Genomic DNA, 24,480 nt, shown 5'->3' on the forward strand with positions numbered 1-24,480 from the left:
GATAATGAGAGAGATAGAGTGAAGATGAAAAGGAAGAAGTGCCCGTATGACAGATGTCAGGTAGAAAATACAATGAAAAGTCAGGCTGAATACGGAAGGACCGGGGGGGAAATGAAAATCTTAATAAAAGCCAAGGAGAGAGCATAAAATGAGACAGGCAGCTAACATAAAAGGGAATCCCAAGGTCTTCTATAAGTATATACATAATAAAAGGGTGGTAAAAGATAGCGTAGGGCCGATTAGGGATAAAAAGGGGAATTGCACGGGGAGGCAGGAGAAGCAGTGGATGTATTAAACAAGTATTTTGCATCTGTCTTTACAAAGGAAGAAGGTGCTACCCAGGCTGAGAGAGAGCAGGAAACTGGTACACTTAGAAGAATTTACAACTGAGAAGGAGGAGGTGTAATAAAGGCTATCTTTACTTAAAATTGATAAGGTACCAAGACCAGATGAGATGCATCCAAGGGTACTGAGCAAAGTGAGTGTGGAAATGGAAGAGGTACGAGTGATAATCTTCCAGCCTCCCTTAGACAAAGGGGTGGTGCTGGAGGACTGGAGAAGTGCGAATGTTTTTGCTCAAAAGGGGGTACAAAGATAAAGCTGACAACTACAAACCAGTCAGCTTGACTTCAGTGGTAGAGAAGCTTCCGGAAACTATAGTTTGGGACAAAATCAATAGTCACTTAGACAAGTTCAATATAATTAAGGAAAGCCAGCATGGATTCATTAAGGGAAAATCATGTTTAACTAACTTTTTGGAGCTTTTTGAAGAGGCAACAGAGAAGGTTGATGAGGGCCACACAACAGACTTGTGAGCAAAATTCTAGCTCATGAAATAAGAGGAAAAGTAGGCACTTTGATAAGAAATTGGCTGAGTGACAAGAAACAGAGTAGTGATAAATGGTTGTTTTTTTCAGACTGGAGAAAGGTTTACAGTGGAGTTCCCCAGGGGTCAGTGTTGGGACCCTTGCCCTTCCTGATATATATTAATGACCTAGATTGTGATGATTTCAAAATTTGCAGATTATACAAATATTGGAAACATTGTCAACTGTGATGAGGATTGTCTTGAACTTCAAAATGACACATGCTGGTGGATTGGGCAGACACGTGACAGATGAGGTTCAATGCAGAGAAGTGTGAGGTGATTCATTTTGGCAGGAAGAATATGGAAATACACTATAAATTAAAGGGAAAGCCTCTAAAGAGGTGCAGGAACGGAGGGACCTTTATGTATATGTACATAAGTCATTGAAGATGGCAAGGCATGTTGAGAAGTCAGTTAGTAAAGCTTATAGTATCTTAGGCTTTATTAATAGGGGCATTGAGGTAAGGAGGTCATGTTGAATTTGTATAAGACACTAGTTAAGCCTCATCTGGAGTACTGTGTCCAGTTCTGGGTGCCATACCTGAAGAAGGATGTGAAGGCATTGGAGAGAGTACAGAGGAGATTCACAAGAATGATTCCAGGGGTAAAGAGCTATGAGGATAGATTGGCGAGGTTGGGACTGTTTTCCTTGGAGAAAAGAAGGTAGGGAGGAGACTTAATAGAGGTATTCAAGATCCTGAGCAGGGTATGGACAGGGTAAATAGTGAGAAACTGTTCTCACAAAGAGCATCAAGAACTAGAGGACACAGATTCACAATAATTGGCAAAAGGAGTAAAAATGATGTGAGGAAAATTTTTTTCACCCGAGTCTGGAACAAACCTCCCTCGCGGTTGGTGGAGGCAGGTTCGATTGAGGTGTTCAAAAAGGAATTGGATTGCTATCTGAAAAGAAAAATGTACAAGGTTACGGGGATAAGGCAAGAGAGTGGGACTCAGTAAAATGCTCTTTCAGAGAGCCAGTGCAGGCTCAATGGGCCAAATGGTCTCCTTCTGCACTGTAAAGATTCTGTGAAATCAGAAATACTCAGCAGGTCAGACACCATCTGTGGACAAACAGGGTTAACATTTCAGGTCGATGACCTTTCATCAGAGCTAAATTATTTAACCTTGTACACCTACATTGCCTAAATATCATTTCATGGTCCCTGTGCTCCCACAATCCTGGAAACTATTATGTAAAAGTATTCGATCATCTTTATCTGTACTTTAATCTTTAAAATCTTCAATCCCTCTTAATGAAATTTATCTAATCCTTCATTTGATTTACCGAGAGAGTAACTTATTTTATTGAGAATGTATTCCATAACTCTCTCAGAATTGAGGGTAGGGGGGAGGTTAATTTGTAGCCTTGTTAATTTTTGCCTTGTTGCCACAAAATTGACAATTTTGTTTCAAGAAAATTAACTTGGTTGCATGCCTCTCCATTTTAGCTCTTTCCTAATCGGTCTCCGTACACCACTTCCACCAATCACCTCCCTTCAGTCAAAACCAAATTAGCAATTCAACTTTGTGCATGTTTTAGAGTCTCTTTTACTTTTGCGTGTATCATTTTGTGAGCTCCACCCAGTGCATCAATGACATACTGGGGGTATGCTGTGAAAAATTAGAATGTATTGTAAATGGTCTTACCACTTAAGTATAGGACAAAAGCTTCCACTTGAAGAATAAAATAACAGATTGAAGCCTGAATTTTTGAGCAGCTGGACTGATATTATAGTACTGTATAGAGTTTATGTATCCTGTTTAGAAAATGTCAATTCAGTTTGGTTAATGATTATTATAGAACTTGGGGATGGTGGGGGTGGAAACGAGCACCTTAAGATATAAATATTGCATGACAATAACTTTTGACACTGAGCTGGTTGCAAATTGTTTTCATGGCTAAATGTAACCGCCATTGGTCATTTATTTTGCAATGTAGTTAATTGGTTTAAATTCAAGATGCAGTGCTTTAAATTAAATCGGTCTCTGATCATTCTGCTGATTTCATAGTCAAGTATCATACTGGCCTGAGATTGCATTAGCACTTGATGTTTCATTTAATAGCGCAGTCCTTAAAGAATTCAGCTGATTTTCAACAGGTTTGCCAGTTACTTATAACAATTTGTTTTAATTTTACATTTTGCATTTAAAAAAGTTATTTCAATTTGAATATTAGCAACCCATGAATGAGATCATTGTACTGTAGTAACTCTGCACGACACTTGTAGCATCACTCTGTGCCTTACAGGGTATCAGACTGTTAGGTTCCTGAATTTAAAATTGAATCTGCAAGATTGCATGCAAAATGCACTTGAAAATAGTTTACAGATGAATACTCAGGATAAACATTTGCAGTGTATTTTTCTTTTGAGACAGTATTGCAGAGGCTCTCAGAACGATGCTAATTTTGAAATGACATGAAATATCATCTTTATCCTCTTAAACTCCAGGAAATTTCAGTCTACCTAAACTGATTATTTTAAGTTCTCGACACATTCAATGACCATGAAAGAACCCCAAATGTTGCAATAATAAAGCTACTCAGACATTACAGGGTGAAATTAATCTTAAAAACTAAACATCCAAAACAATTGTATAAATAAAAATATTTTAACACTTCGCCCTGCCAACATCAGTGCCAAGCGTCCTCTTTGCCAGTACACAACTGAACAAAGGTGAATGCCAGTAAAGCATCCCTCCTTGTTTCTTTTCTAGTTATGACAGCTTCTACACACTGAAAGCGGAATCAATGATGTGTAAGGGGGGAGCTCAACAGCTCTGTTGGGATGGGTTGGATTGTTGCGGGGGGGGAAGGTCAGGTCTGATGGAGCATTGCGGGTACAGGGGGGATTGTATATGGTTCTTGAACAGCTTCTTTGAGTTGCACTGTGAACTGCTTTCGAATTGTTCCCTAGCAGATGTCATAGTCAACACCAGCCAAATGATCATTTATCATCCATCCTGAAAGGGGAGGGTATTTTCTTACTTAAATACAGAAAGTTTACCATGTTACTTACAGCTGACTTCAATACATAATACTTGTATAACCATAGCTATAAATGAATATGGTTTGTAATTAGGCTTATATTTAATGGTTTTGTTTCCCCACTTGCTCCCTCTACCCCACTGAGAGCTTTTCCAACCAACCTGCACTGAATTATTTTTCTTGTGTGAATCCCTCTAATAAGGTTCCTACCTCAGCAGCTTCAAAATAGCCCCAAGTTATAAATGACATCACCTGTGATGGCACAATGTCCAGTTAGTATTTGCAAATGGGACTGTAAATGGCAATATAAAGGTGGCAATCATCTAAAACTGCTGCACATATTGGACTGGCCTCAAAATATTAATTCTAGGCTTTGTTGTAGTACTGTAGGAAAGGACATGAATGTTGCAGCATGGTGTGTTGGGCACATTGTGTGAACAATGGGTATCAACTGATGAATATCTTTTTACTGCTCACAGGCAAGAGAAATGGCTGCTACCACCCTGAGTGGTCTGCTGCAGTGCAACTTCCTGACTATGGATTCCTCCATGCAGTGCCACTTTGAACAGCTCTGCAAGACCAGACTTCCAAAGAAGAGGAAAAGAGACCCAGGCACAGTGGTGGATACAATTCCTCCAGCAGGTAAAAAGAAGTATGTTTATATATCACTAAGATAAAAGCAAAATACTGAGGATGCTGGAAACCTGATATAAAGACAGAAAAAGCTGGAAAAACTCAGATCTGGCAATACCTTTGGAGAGAGAAACAGAGTAAACGTTTCGAGTCCATATAACTCTTCAGAGCTAAAGAGCAGTAGAAATGTGATGGATTTTATGCTGTTAAGAGGGGGATAGAGCAGGTGGAGCAAAATAGAAGGTCAGGGATAGGTGGGAGCTAAGGGGAAATTTGACAAAGATGTCATGGACACAGGGAATGTTCATTGTAGTGTTAAAGACTAAAGAAGGTCCTGATAGTAGCATAAAGGTAAGATAGCAGAATGTGCTAATAGCAGAACAATAGTCAGCACTCTGTGAAAGCAAAACATAAAAGCAAGTGACAGATGGCCCTGTTGGCGAGGGGGTGGGATGAGTGGATGTTGGGGAAAAGGATAAAAAATGAATTTTTAAAAATGAATGAATAAATAAAAATATTGGATTAAAAAATGGGTTGGGGTAAAAAATTGGATTAAAAAGGAGTCAAGATGGTGAAGGGAGTTCATGGTCTGAAGTTGTTGAACTCGATTTTAAGTCCAGAAGGATGTAAAATGCCTAATTGGAAAATGAGATACTGTTCCTCCAGTTTACCTTGGGCTTCACTGAAGCATTGCAGCAGGCCAAGGATGGACATGTGGGCATGAGAGCAAGATGGTGTGTTGAAATGGCAAGCAACATGCTTGCGGACTGAGCGACGATGTTCCACAGAGTGGTCATCCAGTCTGCATTTAGTCTCCCCTATGTAGAGGAGATCACATTAGGAGCAGTGAGTACAGTCGACCAAATTGAACAAGGTGCAAGTGAGGTGCTGCTTCACCTGAAAGGAGTGTTTGGGGCCTTGGACGGTGGGGGATAAGGAGATAAAGGGGCAGGTGTTGCACCATCTGCGATTGCATGGGAAGGGAGTGAGGAGTTGGGGGTAATGGAGGAGTGGAGCGGGGTGTCACGGAGGGAATGGTATCTACAGAATGCTGACAGGGGTGGGGTAGGGATGAGGGGATCACTAGTTTGGTGGTGACATCATGCTGGAGCTGGCGAAAATGACAGAGTATGATCCTTTGCATACAGAGACTCGTGGTTTGAAAAGTGAGGACAAGGGGGACCCTATCATGGTTCATGGAGGGAGGGGAAGGGGTGAGGGCAGAGGTGTGGGAGATGGGTCGGACACATTTGATAGTCCTGTCAACCACAGTGTGGGGGTGGAGAGGGGAGCCCATGGTTAAGGAGAAAGGAAGACATGTCAGAAGCACCGTTTTGGAAGGTAGCATTATCGGAACAAATATGATGGAGGAGGAGGAACTGGGAGAATGGGATGGAATCCTTAAAGGAAGCAGGATGTGAGGAGCTGTAGTTGAGGTAGCTGTGGGAGTCATTGGGCTTGGAATGAATATTGTCAGACAATCTATCACCAGAAATGGAGACAGAGAGGTCAAGGAAGGGAAGGGAAGTGTCGGAGATGTACCATGTGAAGGACTCCATCCCATTCTCCCAGTTACTCCACCTCTATCGCATCTGTTCTGACGATGCTACCTTCCAAATGGCACTTTTGAGATGCCTCCCTTTTTCTTTAACCAAGGGTTCACCCCACTGTGGTTGACAGGGCCCTCAAATGTGTCCAACCCATCTCCCACACCTCTGCCCTCATCCCTTCCCCTCACTCGCAAAACCATAATAGGATCTCCAATGTCCTCACTTTTCACCTCACCAGCCTCCAAATTCAAAGGATCATTCTCATCCATTTCTGCCAACTCCAGCATGATTCCACCACCAAACACATCTTCCCCTCAACCCACCCACCACCTCCCCCCAAACCAGTCAGTATTCCCAAGGGACTATTCCCTCTGTGACACGACTTGCACCTCCTTCAACTTGGTCAACTGTATTTGCTTCTCCCAATGCAGTCTCCTCTACATTATGGAGACTAAACACAGACTGGGTGACTGCTTTGCGGAACACCTTCACTGAGTCCGCAAGCATGACCCAGACCTTCCTGTTGCTTGCCAATTCAACATGCCATCCTGCTCTCATTACCACATGTCTGTCCTTGGCCTGCTGTAATGATCAAGTGAAGTCCAATGCAAATTGGAGGGACAGTACCTCATCATCTGATTGGGCACTTTACAGCCTTTCGGACTTAACATTGAGTTCAACAACTTCAGACCATGAACTCTCTTTTCCATCTTTACCCCTTTTTTAATCCAATTTTTTAAATTTATTTCTTCATTTTTTAATTCACTTTTTATCTTTTCCCCAAACACCCCCACACCAGCAGGGCCATCTGCATTTGTTTTTATGTTTTGCTTTCACAGAGCACTGACTCTTGTTCTGCTATTAGCGTATTCTGCTTTCTTACCTTTATGCCACTATCAGCACCTCCTTTAGTCTTTAACAGTACCATGAACACTCCCTTTGTCCTGTGTCCATGACATCTTTGTCAAATTTCTCCTTAGCTCCCACCTATCCCTGACCTTCTACTTTGCTCCACCTGCTCCACCTCCTCTTAAACAGGACAAAATCCATCACATTTCCACATTTCTATTGCTCTTTAGCTCTGAAGAAGAAGCATACAGACTCAAAAGATTAACCCTGTTTCTCTCTCCACAGATACTGCCAGACCTGCTATATTTTTTAAGCATTTTCTGTTTTTATTTATGTTCATATACCAGAAGCTGACTTTCACCGGGGAGAAATTTAATATTGTCATTTTGTTTCCACCCTTGTTCGTCTAGAAGGTGAACCTGCAAGTGAGCAAAGTTAAAAGCCACAATGAGTTTTTTTGAAGATGCAAATTTGACAAATAAAATTTGTAATACTTTTCACCCATCTCTGTAGATTTGGTTCGCCGACATGCTGGAGTATTAGGATTAAGTGCCTGCATCTTATCGAGCCCATATGAAGTGCCAACTTGGATGCCACAACTTCTGATGAACCTCAGTGTTCACCTAAATGATCCACAACCTATAGAGGTAAAAAGAAGCTGCAATTTAAAGACATTACGTTCCCTGGTGTTGCATTGATGACACAACGTGGCAATTTATTTGGTCATAAATTCAAATTAAAACACTCAGAATCCCCAAATTACCTATTTTTAATCCCAAGTAAGGACTGCAAATCTTCATTCATATCACCTAATATTGAGTTGTACAGGGATAGATAATATAACTTAAGATTTTCTGAAATGGGTAGACTTTACATCCAAATAATTTGAAATTGATGATACATTGCTTTGAATGGAAATGTACTGTTTTATCCTGCTGTGTATTCAACTTATCATGGTGTGTAGTTTCATGTACGTAGGAATCTCAATAGTGATGGAACAGAAAATGGCATGCCATTTAAATTTATAAGAATGTAGACAATTAAAGGGAAATATATTTGGCAGTAATATTTCTTAAATGTTAGGAAAGGCAAAAAGCATTTCAAATCTTGACTGTCTTTACCAAGGTTAAGGGGAGCAAATGAGGGATTTTTTAAAAAGTGCAGGAAAAGGAAATCCAAGGTGCAGGCCTGACTTTGTGGAAAAGAGAAAACTTCTCCCTGGTGAAAATGGTGCTGAATATATAGGTTGCGTTGGGGGCTGCTCGCTCCATAGTACATCCTCCCATAGGTCAGCATTATAACATGCCTGCAAGGACACTTTGCCCAAGTTTCAAGCTAACTACTTGTCACTGAATGTGTCAGCCCTATGCTTCATGGTACCAATAAATGTTGCAGAAGATGGTACAGCTTTGTATCTGCCTCTCTGTTGGCTCGGATTCTGAAGAAAGATGTGCTAGCTCCTATAGATATGTATAATGGCATTTTGTTAAAGTTGCCCAAGTAGGGTATAATAGTTGTTGATCAACATATGTTTTCTGTCACACAGTGCCTTTGAGAAAACATTCAATATTTCAGTTAATTGTTTACTTCTTTTAGGAGCACCAGCCAGTGTGCTTTTCAAACCTCTTAAGAATAGGAGCCTGTAGCCATCTGTCAAAGCAACACATGTTCATAGCTGTCTGCAAGTGGGAAGTACTGGCAGGTAGATATAGAGCATAAATATAAACAGAAAATGCTGGAAAAACTCAGCAGGTCTGGCAGCATCTATGGAGGGAGAAAAAGAGTTGAGGTTTCGAGTCCAAATGACTCTTCAGAGCTAATGAGAGTTAGAAATGTGATGGATTTTATACTGTGTAGGAGGAGGTGGAGCAGCTGGAGAAAAATAGAAGGCCAAGGATAGGTGGGAGCTCAGGAGAGATTTGACAAAGATGACATGGACACAGGACAAAGAGAGTGTTCATGGTAGTGTTAAAGACTAAAGTTGCTGATAGTGGCATAAAGGTAAGATAGCAGTATCTGTTCTTAGCAAAGATCAGCACTCTGAAAGCAAAATACACAAACAAGTGACAGAGGCCCTGAGGAGCAGAGGGGATTGTGAGGGCATTGGAGGAAAATAAATTGGATTTGAAAAGGGGTCAAGATGGAGGAGAGTTTTCATGGTTTGAAGTTGTTGAACCCGATGTTAAGTCCAGAAAGCTGTAAAGTGCCTAATCGAAAGATGAGGTGCTGTTCCTCTAGTTTGCGTTGATGATGAGTTGAATTGGCAAGGAAGGTTGCAATTTCAACTCACTATATTACTATCATGCTCACATGTCTGTCCTTGTCCTGCTGCAATGTTCCAGTGAAGCCCAACGCAAACTGGAGGAACAGCACCTCACCTTCCGACTAGGCACTTTACAGCCTTCTGGACTTAACATCAAGGTCAACAACTTCGCACCATGAACTCTGTCCTCCATCCTGACCCCTTTTTTAATCCAATTCTTTCCCCAACCCCGCCACAGGGCCATCTGTCACTTGTTCTTAAGTTTTGCTTTCACAGAGCGCTGACCCTTACATTCTGTTATCTTACCTTTATGCCACTATTAGCACCTTCTTTAGTCTTTAACACTACCTTTAACACTCTCTTTGTCTTGTGTCCATGACATCTTTGTCAAATCTCCCCTGAGCTCCCACCTATCCCTGGCCTTCTGTTTTGCTCCACCTGCTCCATCTCCTCCTACACAGTATAAAATCTATCACATTTCTAACTCTCTTTACCTCTGAAGAACGGTCATACACATTCGAAACGCTAACTCTGTTTCTGACTCCACAGAAGCTGCCAAAACTGTTGAGTTTTTTCAGCATTTTCTGTTTTTATTTCAGACTTCCAGCATCCACAGTATTTTGCTTTTACTTAGATACAGAGCATGTTTTGTGCAGCCTGGCCTACCTAGTATTCCTCCAAGTTAAATAGGGGATTCCTGTTTGGAAACTCATTTGCTAGATGGCAGAGATAAATTTAGAACACTCAACACAGTAACTCAAAACATAAATTGCAGCATAAAAAAGACTACAAGAATTAAGAAAAATGGCTCAGAAATTACTGACACATGCCTTTTTTTGCACAACTATTATACAACGCTGTGTTCCCATTTCACATGGACATTAATGAGAAAAGCCATCAAGCTTTGGGTAATGCGTCCAGGGGATTTCAGTTTCCAAAGTAGTGCTTAAATAAAAATCCTAATTGTATGAGGTGGGCACGTCCAGTGCTCGCCTACTACGCCTAAAGGAAATTACTCATGATGTTAAATGTGAGATCAGTTTCAATTGTTGAGTTGAGCAGGGTCATGCCAGAGGGAGAGGAAATCAAATCTCACCCATTCATACAAATTTTTAGCAGCTGCCTAGATAGAACTGCTGCTGCTCATCAGTAAATAGAGTTATTTTAAATTTTCCGATTTCATTATCTAATTCTACTTTGCCATCAGTATCACAATGTACACTTTATACAATGCTTTCAGAATTCACTAACTCATTTGCTTTTCTTAAATCAACCCTAGTTTGGAAGTATTAGTTTAATATTCTCACTAAATCACTTCAATTTATTACCATTAACAAGGCCATTTCTGCTTCTTTCCTCGCTTGTTTCACCATTCACATCTCCCTGCCCGCCTCCCCAATCCCACTGATCTCACTCTCTAGATGTGGAAAAATCCTTCCCGCCCTCACCAGCTCTCTACCAGCATACATCCCCACTTGTTCTGTTCTGGTTCTCAGACACTTATTACCTCTTGACATGTGCAGCTGCAACCTTTGTTCTCCCTTGGACACATTTGTTCCCACTAAGTTATTTATAGTTTCCTGGTACAGTTTCCACCTCTAAACCCTCGTTTCCAAGACCCCTTCAGTGCATCTGCTGCATGACTAGCTTAGCTATTCACTGTACAATTTGGCTGTGTACTATCTCAAGCTGTGCAACACTTCTCCGTCAATAGCTGTATCATTTTGGAGATAGGTGCAATCCTATATATTTCTCAGTGACCAGTTGCCACCTTTTGCTCTCCTACCCCTTCCATGCTTGCTTTTAACGCTAAATGCAATGAATTTAAGTACACTATTATCTCAAGGATTGCAAGGATTGGCTCCACGGTTGATGGCTACCAACACCTTCCCTGCACAGCCCCAACCTATAGATTAACCCTCAGCCCATTCTGGACTCTGTAACACACTTTCCAGCCCCAGTACTCACCATCTCTTCTGAGACCCACCTTCTCCTCCTTTGATTCCCTTCAGTCCAACTTTTGACCACCTGACCTTTCCTTTCCCCAAACTTACAGATAGCAAATGACTCTTTTTGTACTGGCACCATTCCCCTGCTCTTCAAAGCTTCAAACATATCATTGATTTTCTACTCAAGAAAGAAAAGAATCTTGACCCTTGATTACTGCATCACATCCAACTATCACCCCATTCTTTCTAAACTCAAGTGAATAGTTGGCATCCAGCTCCCTGATTATTTTTCTCACAATTACCAATTCAAATCCCTTCAGCTCCCATGACTGAAATAACAATAGCAATATCTTGTCTGACTGCAGTCGCAGCACATTATTTCTCTTGACTTATCCATGGTTTTGAAGTGGTCAGCTATTCCAACCTGCTCTGCCGCCTTCTCTCCACTGTCACCTGCTTCAACTAGAGTGACCTTGTTTGGTTCCATGCCTACTTGTCCTCGCTTGACCACCACACCTTTAGTAATATCTTGCCCAACCACAAATAGTTTTCATCCATGGACTCCTGCTATTTTTGTTTCCATGTTTTCCCCCTGTCAGGTGCTGTCCATGGGCACAGGATTAGCTTCCTATATGCACTGTTAATATTCAGCTCCACTTCTCCATAGCCATGTTACTATTTTCAACCCTTTCTCTAATACCATGTTGTGGGTGAGCCAGAACTTCCTCAATTTTACCATTAGAACGTTAGGAAGACTGAAATCATTTAGCTCCTACCAAAAAGTTACTCATCTTTTTCTGACCCTAGTCCCTTGCCCAGACTACATGCAGCCTTAGTGCCCTCTTTGGCCCGGAATTGAGTTTCAAAACCCATATTTTATGTCACCAAGAACAATTCCTTCCATCATCCAATATTATTGTTCTCTGTTTCATGCCCATTGATGTTGAAACTCTACTCCATGTTTTTGTTACTTCCAAACTTCATTTCTCCACTGCCCTCTTTTCTGAGCTCCATGCCGCAGCCTAAGCAAGCTTCAACTCTTTTGACACTCAATGCATCTCTTGCTATAATTAAAACAACCCTTTCCAAAGTTATTTTATACCTTTTTAATCAGTAAAGAAAGGGTTATCAGGTAGCAAAGTCATGCTGTGAGTTACAGTAGGAATGTGCAGGCATATTGATTGGAACAAGACATTTGATACTGCATTCTTAGCTACCTACAGATCTTTGCTGTGCTGTGAAGACCAGTGGCATCTACCTCTGTGGAAAACAAAAATTTGGATATGAGCATCACAGCTTGGTCCACAGCATTAGCAGACTGCCCACCTGTTGTCCCCAATAATTTTTCTCCTGCCACATACTGTGCATACTGACTTTGAACTGTAAACACCCTCAACAAAAAGACGTAAACTGACACAGTAGAAACTGAAACATAAAATGGGACATAATTTACTGGAGCAGGCCATCTTGCAGCATGGTCATCTAGTTAAGATCTTTTCCTGTGACCATCAACTCAAAATAAAATTTCCCCCTCAGGTACTGGAAGTGTGAGCTGATAAGTGTAGGTGCAACAGGGCTTATGGAACTTGGTGAGCATTAGAAAAAACAGGAAAATGTCATTTATCTGTAAAATTTAAGGATTGAGAAGGATGATGAATTAGAGTGGGTGAATTCAAATTGGGTATGGAGAGAGAAAGAAAAAATAGGTTTGAAGAGAGAGAATAGAGACAGTTTTGATACTGCATTCTTGTAAAGGAGGCAGTGGTGCAGTGGTAGTGCCATTGGACTTGTAATCCAGAGGCCAGGCTCATGCTCTTGGGTCATGGGTTCAAATCAATTTGAATTCAGTTAATAAATCTGTAATTAGAAAGCTGGTCTCATGATCATAAAAACACATCTGGTTCACTAATATCCTTAGGGAAGGAAATCTTCCATCCTTACCTGGTCATGTGACTCCAGACCCACAGTAATGTGGTTGATGCTTAAATGACCCACTCGGTTGTATCAAACCACTACCGCAAAAAAGGAATGAAACCAACAGACCATCCAACATAGACATAAGCACCGGAAACAACAACGGCACACCCAGCCCTGTCGAACCTACGAAGTCCTCCTTACTAACATCTACTAAGATCTTATGCCAAAATTGGGAGAGCTGTCCCACAGACTAGTCAAGCATACTTACAGAATCATAACTTAACAGAAAATGTCCCAGATACCACCATCACTACCCATGGATATGGTCTGTCCCACCGACAGGGCAGACCTACCAGAGGTGGTGGCACCATGATATACAGTCAGTGGGGGTTGCCCTGGGAGTTCTGAGCATTGACTCTGGGCTCCATGAAGTCTCATGGCATCTGGTCAAACATGGACAAGGAAACCTCCTGCTGGTTAGCACCTACCATTTCCCCTCAGCTGATGAATCAGTTCCCCTCCAAGTTGAACATCACTTGGAGGATACACTGATGGTGGCAAAGGCACAGAATGTATTCTGGGTGGAAGACTTGAATGTCCATCACCAAGAGTGAGTCAGTAGTACCACTCCTGACCAAGCTGGCTGAGTGGCAGGTGGTGAGGGAACCAATGAGGGAAAAATCTACTTGACCTCATCTCCCCAATTAACCTCCTGCAGATGCTTTTATCCATGATTGTATTGGTAGAAGTGGCCGCCACACAGTCCTTCTGGAGACAAGGTCCCTTCTTCACACTGAGGATACCCTGCATCGTGTAGTGTGGCACTATCACCGTGCTAAATGGGATAGATTCAAACAGGTCTAGCAACTCAAAACTGGGCCTCAGTGAGGCACTGTGGGCCATCAGCAGCAGCAGAATTGTACACAAACACAATCTGTAACCTCGTGGCCAGGCATATGCCCCACTCTAACATTACCATCAATCTGGGGGATCAACCCTGCTTCAGTGAAGGCTGCAGGAGGGCATGGCAGGAGTAGCATAGGCATACCTAAAAAATGAGGTGTCAATCTGGTGAAGCTACAACACAGGACTACTTGCATGCCAAATAGCATAAGCAGCATGTAATAGACAGAGCTAAGCGACCCCACAACCAAAGCATCAGATCTAAGCTTTGCAGATCTACCACACATCAGTCGTGAATGGCGATGGACAATTAAGCAACTCACTGGAGGAGGAGGCTCCACAAATATCCCCATCCTCAATGATGGGGGAGCCCAGCACATCGGTGCAAAAGATAAGGCTGAAGCATTTGCAAGCATCTTTAGCCTGTGGGTGATTCATCACAGCCTCTTCCTAAGGTCCCCAGCATCACAGATGCCAGTCTTCATCCAATTTGATTCACTCCATGTGACATCAAGAAAGGGCTGAAGGCACTGGATACTGCAAAGGCTGTGGGCCCTCACAATATTCTGGCCGTAAGACTGAAGACTTGTGCTCCGGAACTACCATGCCCCTAGTCAAGTTGTCCCACTACAGGTACAACACTGGCATCTATCCGACAAAGTGAAAAATTGCCCAGGTATGTCCTGTACGCTAAAAAGCAGGACAAATCCAACCCGGCCAATTACTGCCCCATCAGTCTACTCTCTATCCTCAGCAAAGTGATGGAAGGGGTTGTCGACAGTGTTATCAAGTGGCACTTACTCAGAAATAATCTCATTGGCGCTTAACTTGGGATCCACCAGGGTGATACAGCTCCTGACCTCATTACAGCCTTAGTCCAAATATGTACAAAAGAACTGAACTGAAGATGTGGGGTGAGAGTGACTGTCCTTGACATCAAGGCAGCATTTGACCAAGTGTGGCATCAAGGAGCTCTAGCAGAACTGAAATCGATGGGAATTGGGGGGACAACTCTCCACTGATTGGAGTCATTGTAATGACACAGCAGTTGGTAAAGGCTGAGTTGTTTAAATCCCAGAGGGGAACTTGAACAACTGTTATAACCTATATTTTCAATTGGTATGTTTGAAATGCAGCTCTCAATTCAGGAATAAAACCACCAAGCCTCGAGGTTTTTTTAATATAAAACTAAATTAAACATTTATTAATTTAACAACAAATTAAACACATATACATGTGTACAAATTACTACCATAATAATTTTTAAACAAATCCCCAAAGTAATCACTCCCAGGTAAATCTTCCCCAAGGCAATAATAACCCATAGACTTTAAACAGACAAAGCACATTTGACCTTAATTCAAAATGAGGTTCCTTTCAATTTGGTTCCTTTGCAGACACAGTTGTGGGCTGAGAGGCTGGTTAGATCTTAAATGCCTCTGACTTACACACACAAACTCTTTTCTGTTTATACCTAGCTTCCCCTTTGAATGTAAACTTTCCATTGTGTCCTAGGCTTTTAACATCACATCTTTAACAATAACATTTTCATCCCACTAATTTTATTAGTAATATAAACACATTGCTTGGCATCTCCCAGCTAGGTGCAAGATTTTACCCATTCTTGAATGCTTTATTCAACAAATGCAAGTTTACACTTTACCTTTGTAACTTCCTTACGTTTACCTAATTTATATCTCAAAACGACTATACATCAAAGCACCCAGGCTAGCTGGCTTTAATCCAATAAAGCCACACACAGGCACACATGTAGACACAGACCCTGTACATTTCGAATTTAAAAACAATTTCCAATAACATTATAGACATTAATATCTCTTCATGACAGTCATACCTAGCACAAAGGAAGATGTTTGTGCTTTTGGAGGTCAATCATTTCAGTCCCAAGACACCACTGCAGGTGTTCCTCAGGGTAGTGTCCTAGGCCAACCATCTTTGGTTGTGTCATCAATGACCTTCCCTCCATCATAAGGTAGAAGTGGGGAAGTTTGCTGAAGATTGCACAATGTTCAGCACCATTAGCGATTCCTCAGATACTGAAGCAGTCCGGTCCATGTCCATATGCAGCAAGATGTGTACAATATTCAGGCTTAGGCTGATAAGTGGCAGGTTACATTTGTGCCACGCAAGTGCCAGACAATGACCATCTCCATTCAGACAGAATCCAACAATCTTCCTTTGACATGCAATGTCATTACCATTGCTGAATCCTCCATTTTCAACTTCCTGTGGATTATTATTGACCAGAAATTGAACTGGAGCCGCCGTATAAATACTGTTGCTACAAGAACAGGTCAGAGGCTGGGAATTCTACAGCGAGTAATTCATCTCCCCAAAGCCTGTCCACTATATAAAAGGCACAAATCAGGAGGGTGATGGAATACTTTCCACCTGCCTGGATGAGTACAGCTCCAACAACACTCAAGAAGCTTGACACCATGCAAGACAAAGCAGCCTAATTGATTGGCACCCACTGACTACCATCAACATTTACTCCTTCAACCACCGACATAGTGGCAGCAGTATGTATCATCTACAAGATGCACTGCAACAACTCACAACGGCTCCTTTGACAGCATCTTCCAAAGCCGCGACCTCTACCACCTAGAAGGACAAGGGCAGCAGATGTATGGGAAGACCGCCATCTGCAAGTTCTCCTCCAAGCCACACTATCCTGATTTGGAACTATATCGTGTTCCTTCACTGTCTTTGAATGAAAATCCTGGAACTCCCTTCCTTAACAGCATTGTGTGTGTTCCTATACCACAAGGACAGCAGCGGTTCAAGAAGGTGACTCACCACCGCCTTCTCAAGGGCAATTAGGGATGGACAATAAATGCTAGCCTAGTCAGTGACATCTGCTTCCCATGAAATAATTTTTTTAAAAAGAGACAAAGGAAAAGTAAGATTTGAAAAAAAATTGGTGTTTTTAAGATCTTCAACAATTCACTACCTGTCAGAATGAAACTCCACGCTTTTCATTTCTGGGCAGGAGAGGTTGATTAGCAGTCATGATCAAGCAGCTTGTGCCGATTCACAAGTTATTTCTTTCTCTTAACATGTTGCTGGCTGATTTGCACCTTAATAGTATGCGTTGTTCAGATGCTTTTTTTTTTAAGTAAATTCCAACTCATATTTCTCAATTACCTATTGAGATATTTGCCTGATTCATCCTTGGTTTACTTTGTTCATAAGAATCTACATTTACTTCACTCAGGTGTTTTAAATTTTTTTGTTTTGCAGATGACTGTGAAGAAAACATTATCCAATTTCCGAAGAACTCACCATGATAACTGGCAAGAACATAAACAGCAGTTCACAGATGATCAATTGGTGATTCTTGCAGACCTCCTTGTGTCACCTTGTTATTATGCCTGAGGAGGTATAACAGCTATTGAAATCAAAAATTTTCAAACTACAATATTTGTCTTGCCTTGTTATCACCTGTTAGTTTATTGTTGATATACAGTAGATTGCAAATAAGAAAATGCTAAATTTTTGAAGGGAAGTGAGTTGGGTTTCAAGATTGTATTTTGGATATTCTTGTGTACTTTGCAAAGTTTTGGAGAATTGCAATACCACATTACATTTGGAATAACAGTTGGTCTGGAGTGTAGTATGACTCTAATACAATTGAAGATGCAACGATATAAAACTGCAAGAACTGAAGTGATTTTACTTAAGTCACGTAAACTTCAAAGTTGTGTAGCAAAGCACAATTTAAATTGATGGAACTGTTAAAGGCGGCACATGTTTTGTAAAATAATTTATTTGTTATTTTCTTTGTATGATTTTTGACTTCATCTTTCATCTCTGCAAACTGATTACTGTTTGAATTTTGTCTTGGAGTAGATCATTGATTAAATTGCTTTTGGTTGTACTGGGAAATTAAGTGTTCTTTTTTGATGAATGGTCCCAGATCATGTATAATATTGCATTAAATGTAGGGTAGAGTTTCCTCTATATAAGGTTCTAGAAGAAAGGAAGAGGTAAGCTTACTTTCGGTAGAGAAATCTCCTCTTTCTTTTGAGTTATCAAGTTATCTCCGAACTTCTAATTAATATTGTCACTTTTGTACTGCATTTTTTGTTTCACTGATATCCCCTAGTTTTAGGGGTTAAATCTGTGATAACTGCGACAGTGATGTGTGTGTGAGCCATCAGTCCTGGTTGACCTGAGGAGATTTTCGTAAATGTGAAAATCACTAATGACTGGATACTGTTGTATACTCGTGTGTTTTCTAAGACTGTGGAACTCTGGATCAGCTTCCAGAGCTTTTCCAAAGCATCTGTTTGCATTTTAAAATCAATAAAATGCTCCCAGCATGGTTCTTGGCTGCCTCTGTAACCTTTGTCATTGGATTGGCTGAAGAGGACAGTGAAGACTTAAATATGCTGGTCTCTGTTAAACCCCAAGGTGAAAAAATTAGGGAGATTTTCTGATTTGGAAGTTTTCTTCTGGAATGAAAATTGCCAAATATATCAACAAAGAATTGTTTGAACAGGAGATGGGAAAGGTACTAATTAAGTATATTCCACTAAAGCAAAAAGGAAAAAAGTGCCATGAATTGATAGCTATTAGGTTAAATTCAGCATTTAAAAAAATTTAACCGCTAATACAGAAAGCTAGGACAAATATAAAAATATATAGCAAAGCCTATACACTGTCTAAAGTCAACTTCATCCCAATACAGAGCCTCAAACTTCAGCTTTGGACTATTCACCTCTTTCCTGTCCTCTGTTTATGACCAAGGGATGCTCTTCTAATCTTTGCCATGTCTATGTAACCAAAGGGAATCCTCTCTCCCTCCATTATAGTGTACGTTTTGCCTCACGCTCCAGACTGAAGGCAGGCCCTTTTTAGCTTCCCTTCCCTTTGCTAACAATAAGTGTGAAGAACTTGTGGTTTGTCATAAAACCAGAGATCATCCATACAACTGCCTGTGCTGCTTCCCCCTCTTCCCTTTGACCACTAAATCTCTTTCTTTCAACCTTCAGCCCCTGCTTCCCACCTCCTGCTCCTCTAACCCTATTTTCACTAAACAGCTACCAACCTAACTTTCCATCCTGACCCTCATGCTAGCTAGCAATACAAAAAGTTCTCGCTCTTCAAGAACTGTAACACTCCTTTTAAAACCCTCTTTACTCCAAAAGGAACCTCTTTCCTTGCAAACCATTACCTGCGTGATCATCAACTTCTTTCCCTTTTAGCGTCTTTAAACACATTGTTGCTTCCAAATCTATGCCCACTTCTCCCATAGTTTCACCTCTATAATATTGCCTTTCTGCACTGCAACTTCAACTCATCTGTTTAAATAATCATCTATGCCTTTGTCACAATAGACTAGGCTATTCCAATGTTATCCTAGTCAGCCTCTCATCTCCATCTCCCATAAATTTCAGCTCATCCAAAATTTTGTTCCCAGTATCCTATGTTGCTCATTTATCACTGCTGTCCTCACTGACCTTTATGGCCTTGTTTGTTCCTATCCATTCCTCTGATTCCAGCCACTTGTGCACCCTTCCTTGTTTCACCCCACTTGGTGGCTGTGCATCAGTGGAAGAATATTTGCTTTGCGGTTTCCTCTATATTTCCCCCCTCCTCTCTCCTTCCTTTTCCTCCTTTGAAACCCTACTTGTAACCAACCTCTTTGATCAATTTGTTGTTCATCCCTCCTGATTTTTCTATTGTTTTAAATTATCCCTCATGAAGCACTTTTAGGTTGATTCTTTGACTTTAAAGATGCTGCATAAAGGCACGTTGCTGCCTTCTAGATTATGCGGGGTTATTATGGTAAATGGTGCAGGAATGGTTCCACTGATCAATGAGATGGTAACTAGAGAGCAGAAATTTAAGGTACTAATTAAAGGGAAATAGAGTAAATATTTTTACACAAGTTGTGGTTAGAATATGGAATTCTTTGATAAACCAGAATCCATAATATTTTTTGAAATGGAATCAATTAATTTCTAGAAAACAAATATTAAACAGTGTGGATATTGAGAGTAAGAAGAAAAATACAAACCTAAATTTAATGGGCCAAATGATCCTGTTTCTGTGCTGCAATGTTCTAGGATTCGAAGGTACTCCCTCTATTCTTTCTTCCCCCTTTCATCCCAATTCTGGAAAAAGTGTGTTTCATTTTCAATTCTCCCTTAACTTTTGTGGACTGGTAATTCAGTAAGTTTACTGAATATGCACTCTGATTCAGACTCACTTGTAAGTGGGTTGTGATTTTGAAGTCTTAATCCAAGAGATGGGTCTTTCTATATCGATGTGAATCAGATTTAAGCCATCGCCTTCTTGTAGGTGAATTTGGCAGTGTTCCAAACTCATTTGTAATGTTCCATTCACGATCTGCTGAATTTTGATGTTACTAATTTTTTTATTGTGGATAAATGAAGTGTACAACAGCTGAAATAATGAAATTCTTTGACCCATATCAGTTATGTGATCAAATATTCTGTGAACAGATCCACTCTCAGGTGGAGAACCATGTTAAGTGGAAAATAATGAAGGAGAGGAGAAGGGACTGTTAAACATTATATTTCTGCTCCAACTTTAAACCTATTCTGGCTATCTTTGACATTTGGAATCAGAACAATTTCAATCTCACTGTACTTTTCCCTCCTCCTTCTAGACAGTAGTTCTGTTGACACTGATGGAAAGGAGTGTTGGTGCTACTACTAATGAACAAAAGAGAACATTGATTTTGTACATATGCCTGAGAACCCCATCAACTGTACAAGTCTTCTGAAGACCCAAGAAGCTGCAAATACTAATTTTTTTTGCTCCCTTAAAGATATGTAAATCTTTTCCAGTCTAAATACATAAGAATTCACAGAACAGCAGAAATTGTGTATGTATGTAAATGTTTAGTAAAATTTTCACTAATATATAGACAGTTTTTTGCTTACTTACAAAAGATGTTGTAATTAAACAAAAATCATTCTGCTGAATTTGTAAAATTCTTGTACAGTTTTTGCTCAAAACATCCTCAATTTCTTGACTGCTCTTATGACAGCTCCTCTGGCTATTTCATAACTTATATGTAGAGCTGTAAAAGAAATGTAAAAACTGTAGAAACAGAAGACGAGCTAATACATTTGTACAAAATGTAATCTTTAAAGACCTGGTGTTGTGATCTTTGTTGTTGAGTTTCATTTGTAGATGCAATGGTGTAAACTTAATAGTGGTTTCGTCTTCAGATCATGTGCTTTACTCGTGGTTGTAGGGTTTATGCTTTCAAGAAAATGCATTTTAGCCCTCAGTTTTGCTAAACTATAGAAGGTTTATCATGCTGCTGGTCTTGGTGTGTTTAAATAATTTTAATGTGTCTCGATATCTTAAGACTTTTTATCCAATTCTTTTACTTTTATTTGCTTTTGCAATCGCTAAGCATTTGTTACATATGCTGTCGTGGCAGCATTAAATGTACTATCCTTTGGACGATTAGCATGATGATAAACTATGGGTAAAAGGTCAGATCGTATTACTGTGCGATTGCTTACCATAACATGTCAAAGACTTAACCACTATATAGGGTAGTGCCAAAAAGAAGTGGTTTTTGATGTACTATTTGGTTATTTTAAAGCCAATAAATGGATTGTTTGTAACAAGTCTGTGTTGTTTTGTGAAAATGTGTGTAATGATCTTTCTTTAAAAAAAATTGTATGTTTATTATAAAAATATATTTATTATGGAACTTTTTAAGATATCAGTACAGATTCTGTAGGAAGACTAAATTCTTCCTTATTCCTTCTAACTTCACATAGTTAGGAAAATCATTCCCGAAGACAATTCAGTAAAATCTTTTCACACCCATATCCAACCTTGCTGGAATTATAGCCTCAGATTTTCCCCACTTTGGTTCCCTGGATAAAGCTGCACCTGTACATGAATATAATTAAATGGAAAGTTGGTGGAAACCAATGAGAATCTTTATTGTCTGCATACAGTGCCCACCCCCCACAGCATGACAATATTTTTCGGGGACAAGCTGAGGATTCTCAGACTCTGTATTCCATGTGATGAGTTTTGCCTTTTGGCAATTATGTCTGAGATACCCTATGGTCAGGAGAGCTAGGGGTTCTGCTCTATCAAAATTGTGGTTCTGAAAACCATTGTGTTATGGAGCTGGAGGGTGGAATCCTTGTACTATTCTGTATCTAAGTGGGTGTTAGCAATCTGTTCAGTTGCAGGCCATTGGATAGCAATGGCTGTACAGATAAATTTTCACCCTCAGCCACTCTGACAGACAATTTAGCATGGACAGGGATTTGAACTTGGAGCCTTTCTAGTCTGTGTGGTAGAGCTACTAACTAGAAAACGTGAAGAGCAATCCGGGTTGGGGGTTGGGGGGAGCCTTTGATAACAGAAAAGTTATTTGTAAATGTTTCTTGTAGGTAAATATCAAAGCAGTAATTTGTCATCTGTCCCCAGTCTGCTTTAGTGGCAATGACCATGATGTTTGTCTTTTATCTTGAAAACTGATGTACAGTTTGGTTCAGATCTGCAATAAACGAGGGTTCATATTTTTAAAAGTCAATCCTAAATGGTTATGTTCTTCTCAAATTCTTCTTATTTCAAACCCACATGTTGTACACTATTCCCTAACACAGGCAGACAACCCAATCTGGTTCCGCTGAATTAGTGAGTACTGATTGGCAGGTTGAAATCCCATCCATATTTCCCATTCTGTGAATTGGGAAGTTCTGTCGAAGGGTCATGAGGACTCGAAACGTCAACTCTTTTCTTCTCCGCCGATGCTGCCAGACCTGCTGAGTTTTTCCAGGTAATTCTGTTTTTGCTGTGAATTGGCATCTAACCTCTACCAAGATCTATTTTCCTTCCTCCTTCCCTCTGTTCATGGACAAAGTATAACACATGCATTTCTTTGGAACTTGTAAATGCCAACTCTCCTTTAGTCTAGTGCATAAGAAACAGCTTCTTGAGCCATCAAAGTTCACTTGGAAAACAAGCAAAATCCTCAAACCAAGCAGTAAACATTATTGTCTAGACTTAAATGTAAAAAATAACTTCCTGTTTGGAAAATAAACTTTTAAGTGTAATTCTGAGGTATAGGTTGGGAAGTGCTGCCCTCTACTCTGAGTAAGTGGATAAGTGGAGGATAACAAACAGGAAAAAGTTCTTCCTTTGAATGCTTTCTGCATTATAAACACTATAGCAATTTAACAATTCGGGGGCAACCTGATTGAGGTGTACAAGATTGAAGGGAATGGATAGGGAGCAACTGTTCCCCTTAGTTGAAGGGTGGTCATGAGGGGACTTAAATCCAAGGTGAGGGGCAGGAGGTTTAGGGGGGATCTGAGGAAAAACTTTTTTACCCAGAGGGTGGTGACGGCCTGGGATATGCTGGGAGGGTGGTGGAGGCGGGTTGCCTCACATCCTTTTAAAAAAATACCTGCATGAGCACTTGGCATGTCATAACATTCAAGGCTATGGGCCAAGTGCTGGTAAATGGGATTAGGTAGGTAGGTCAGGTGTTTCTCGTGTCAGTGCAGACTTGATGGGCCGAAGAGCCTCATCTGCACTGTGAGATTCTGTGAACAATTTGCTTTTATAGAGTTGGCAACAAAGCAGCAGTGAAAATCCAGTATTCGTTCTTTTTTCATTCATTGTAGGCAATGTTCCTTACAATCAGACATTACCTTGTTTATCCTGCTGGGTTGCAATTGTTCTTTCGAGGATAAAGTTCTATGCAGACATGGTTATAGGCAAATACAGAACTCTCTAAGAGGTTAAAATTTATGTTTTGAGAGCATCGATGGAAATTAGCTCCAGGTATCCTGGAGCTCTAAGCACCCCTGAGCATTTACTAAATCCAGATTGATATCGCAATGGGTTTGACACCTCAAGTACAGCTACATTCAGTAAAAGACAACCTCTTTCAGGGGATCCCATAGTGTTTCTAGAATAATGGGGCTGGATTTTCATCTGGTTTAGGGGTAGGGGGGAACAGTAACTCATTGGATTTTTTTTCATCAGGGTGCTCCTTTCATTGGAATGGTGACAAATTCTCCATCCAATTAAGGGCAGTGAGCTGGCTCTCCTAGCTGGAGGGCCAGTCAAAGGCCTTACATCTTGAGAGGAGTAACAGATTGTAAAGATACTGAGAGGGTGCTTGAACATGGATGCGCCTTATCATTTTTAAACTTTAAGTAAAAGTAGATATAGCAGCCAGGCCACCACTGGGTGGGGAGAAACTTTCTCCAGGCAGCCTATTGCTGCCCCACACACTGGCAGGAAGGAAGGGCCACTGGCTTGCTGTTGGGCGCTTGCCTCCAGGCACCTAAATTGGCCCCTGCTGTTGTGGAAAACTGAGTGTCAACTGGAAAATCCCAGTCAGTCTCATTTAACTGGCCTCAATTAGGCTCTTAACTAAACCAATTGGCTACATGCTTCATGGTGGGGGCAAGTAGCCTTGCCTGCCTCGAACCCTCCTCGGCAAAAATGACCAGCACCAGGAAACGAGCATGCCAACCGGCGCTGTTATTTTTCAAGCCTTGTCTTCCTCT

General features: G+C 40.7%; 1 protein-coding gene across 3 annotated transcripts in view; it reads left to right on the forward strand.

Moving 5' to 3' along the window:
• The window catches only part of LOC121269894 (proteasome activator complex subunit 4-like), a 193,605-nt gene extending 171,115 nt beyond the window's left edge, over positions 1–22,490 (forward strand). For 2 of the 3 annotated variants that reach the window (XM_041174993.1, XM_041175001.1), the window contains 4 exons: positions 4,337–4,499; positions 7,403–7,536; positions 17,186–17,324; positions 20,583–22,490. In XM_041174993.1, the coding sequence (XP_041030927.1) occupies positions 4,337–4,499; positions 7,403–7,536; positions 17,186–17,320 (432 nt within the window). In that variant the 3' untranslated portion in view covers positions 17,321–17,324; positions 20,583–22,490. Of the gene's footprint in view, positions 1–4,336; positions 4,510–7,402; positions 7,537–17,185; positions 17,325–20,582 lie in introns of all 3 variants that reach the window. The other variant, XR_005941442.1, reaches the window with a different exon arrangement.
• The last annotated feature ends 1,990 nt before the right edge of the window (positions 22,491–24,480 follow it).

This window comes from Carcharodon carcharias, chromosome 2 (genome assembly GCF_017639515.1).
Source record: "Carcharodon carcharias isolate sCarCar2 chromosome 2, sCarCar2.pri, whole genome shotgun sequence".
NCBI lineage: Eukaryota > Metazoa > Chordata > Chondrichthyes > Lamniformes > Lamnidae > Carcharodon > Carcharodon carcharias.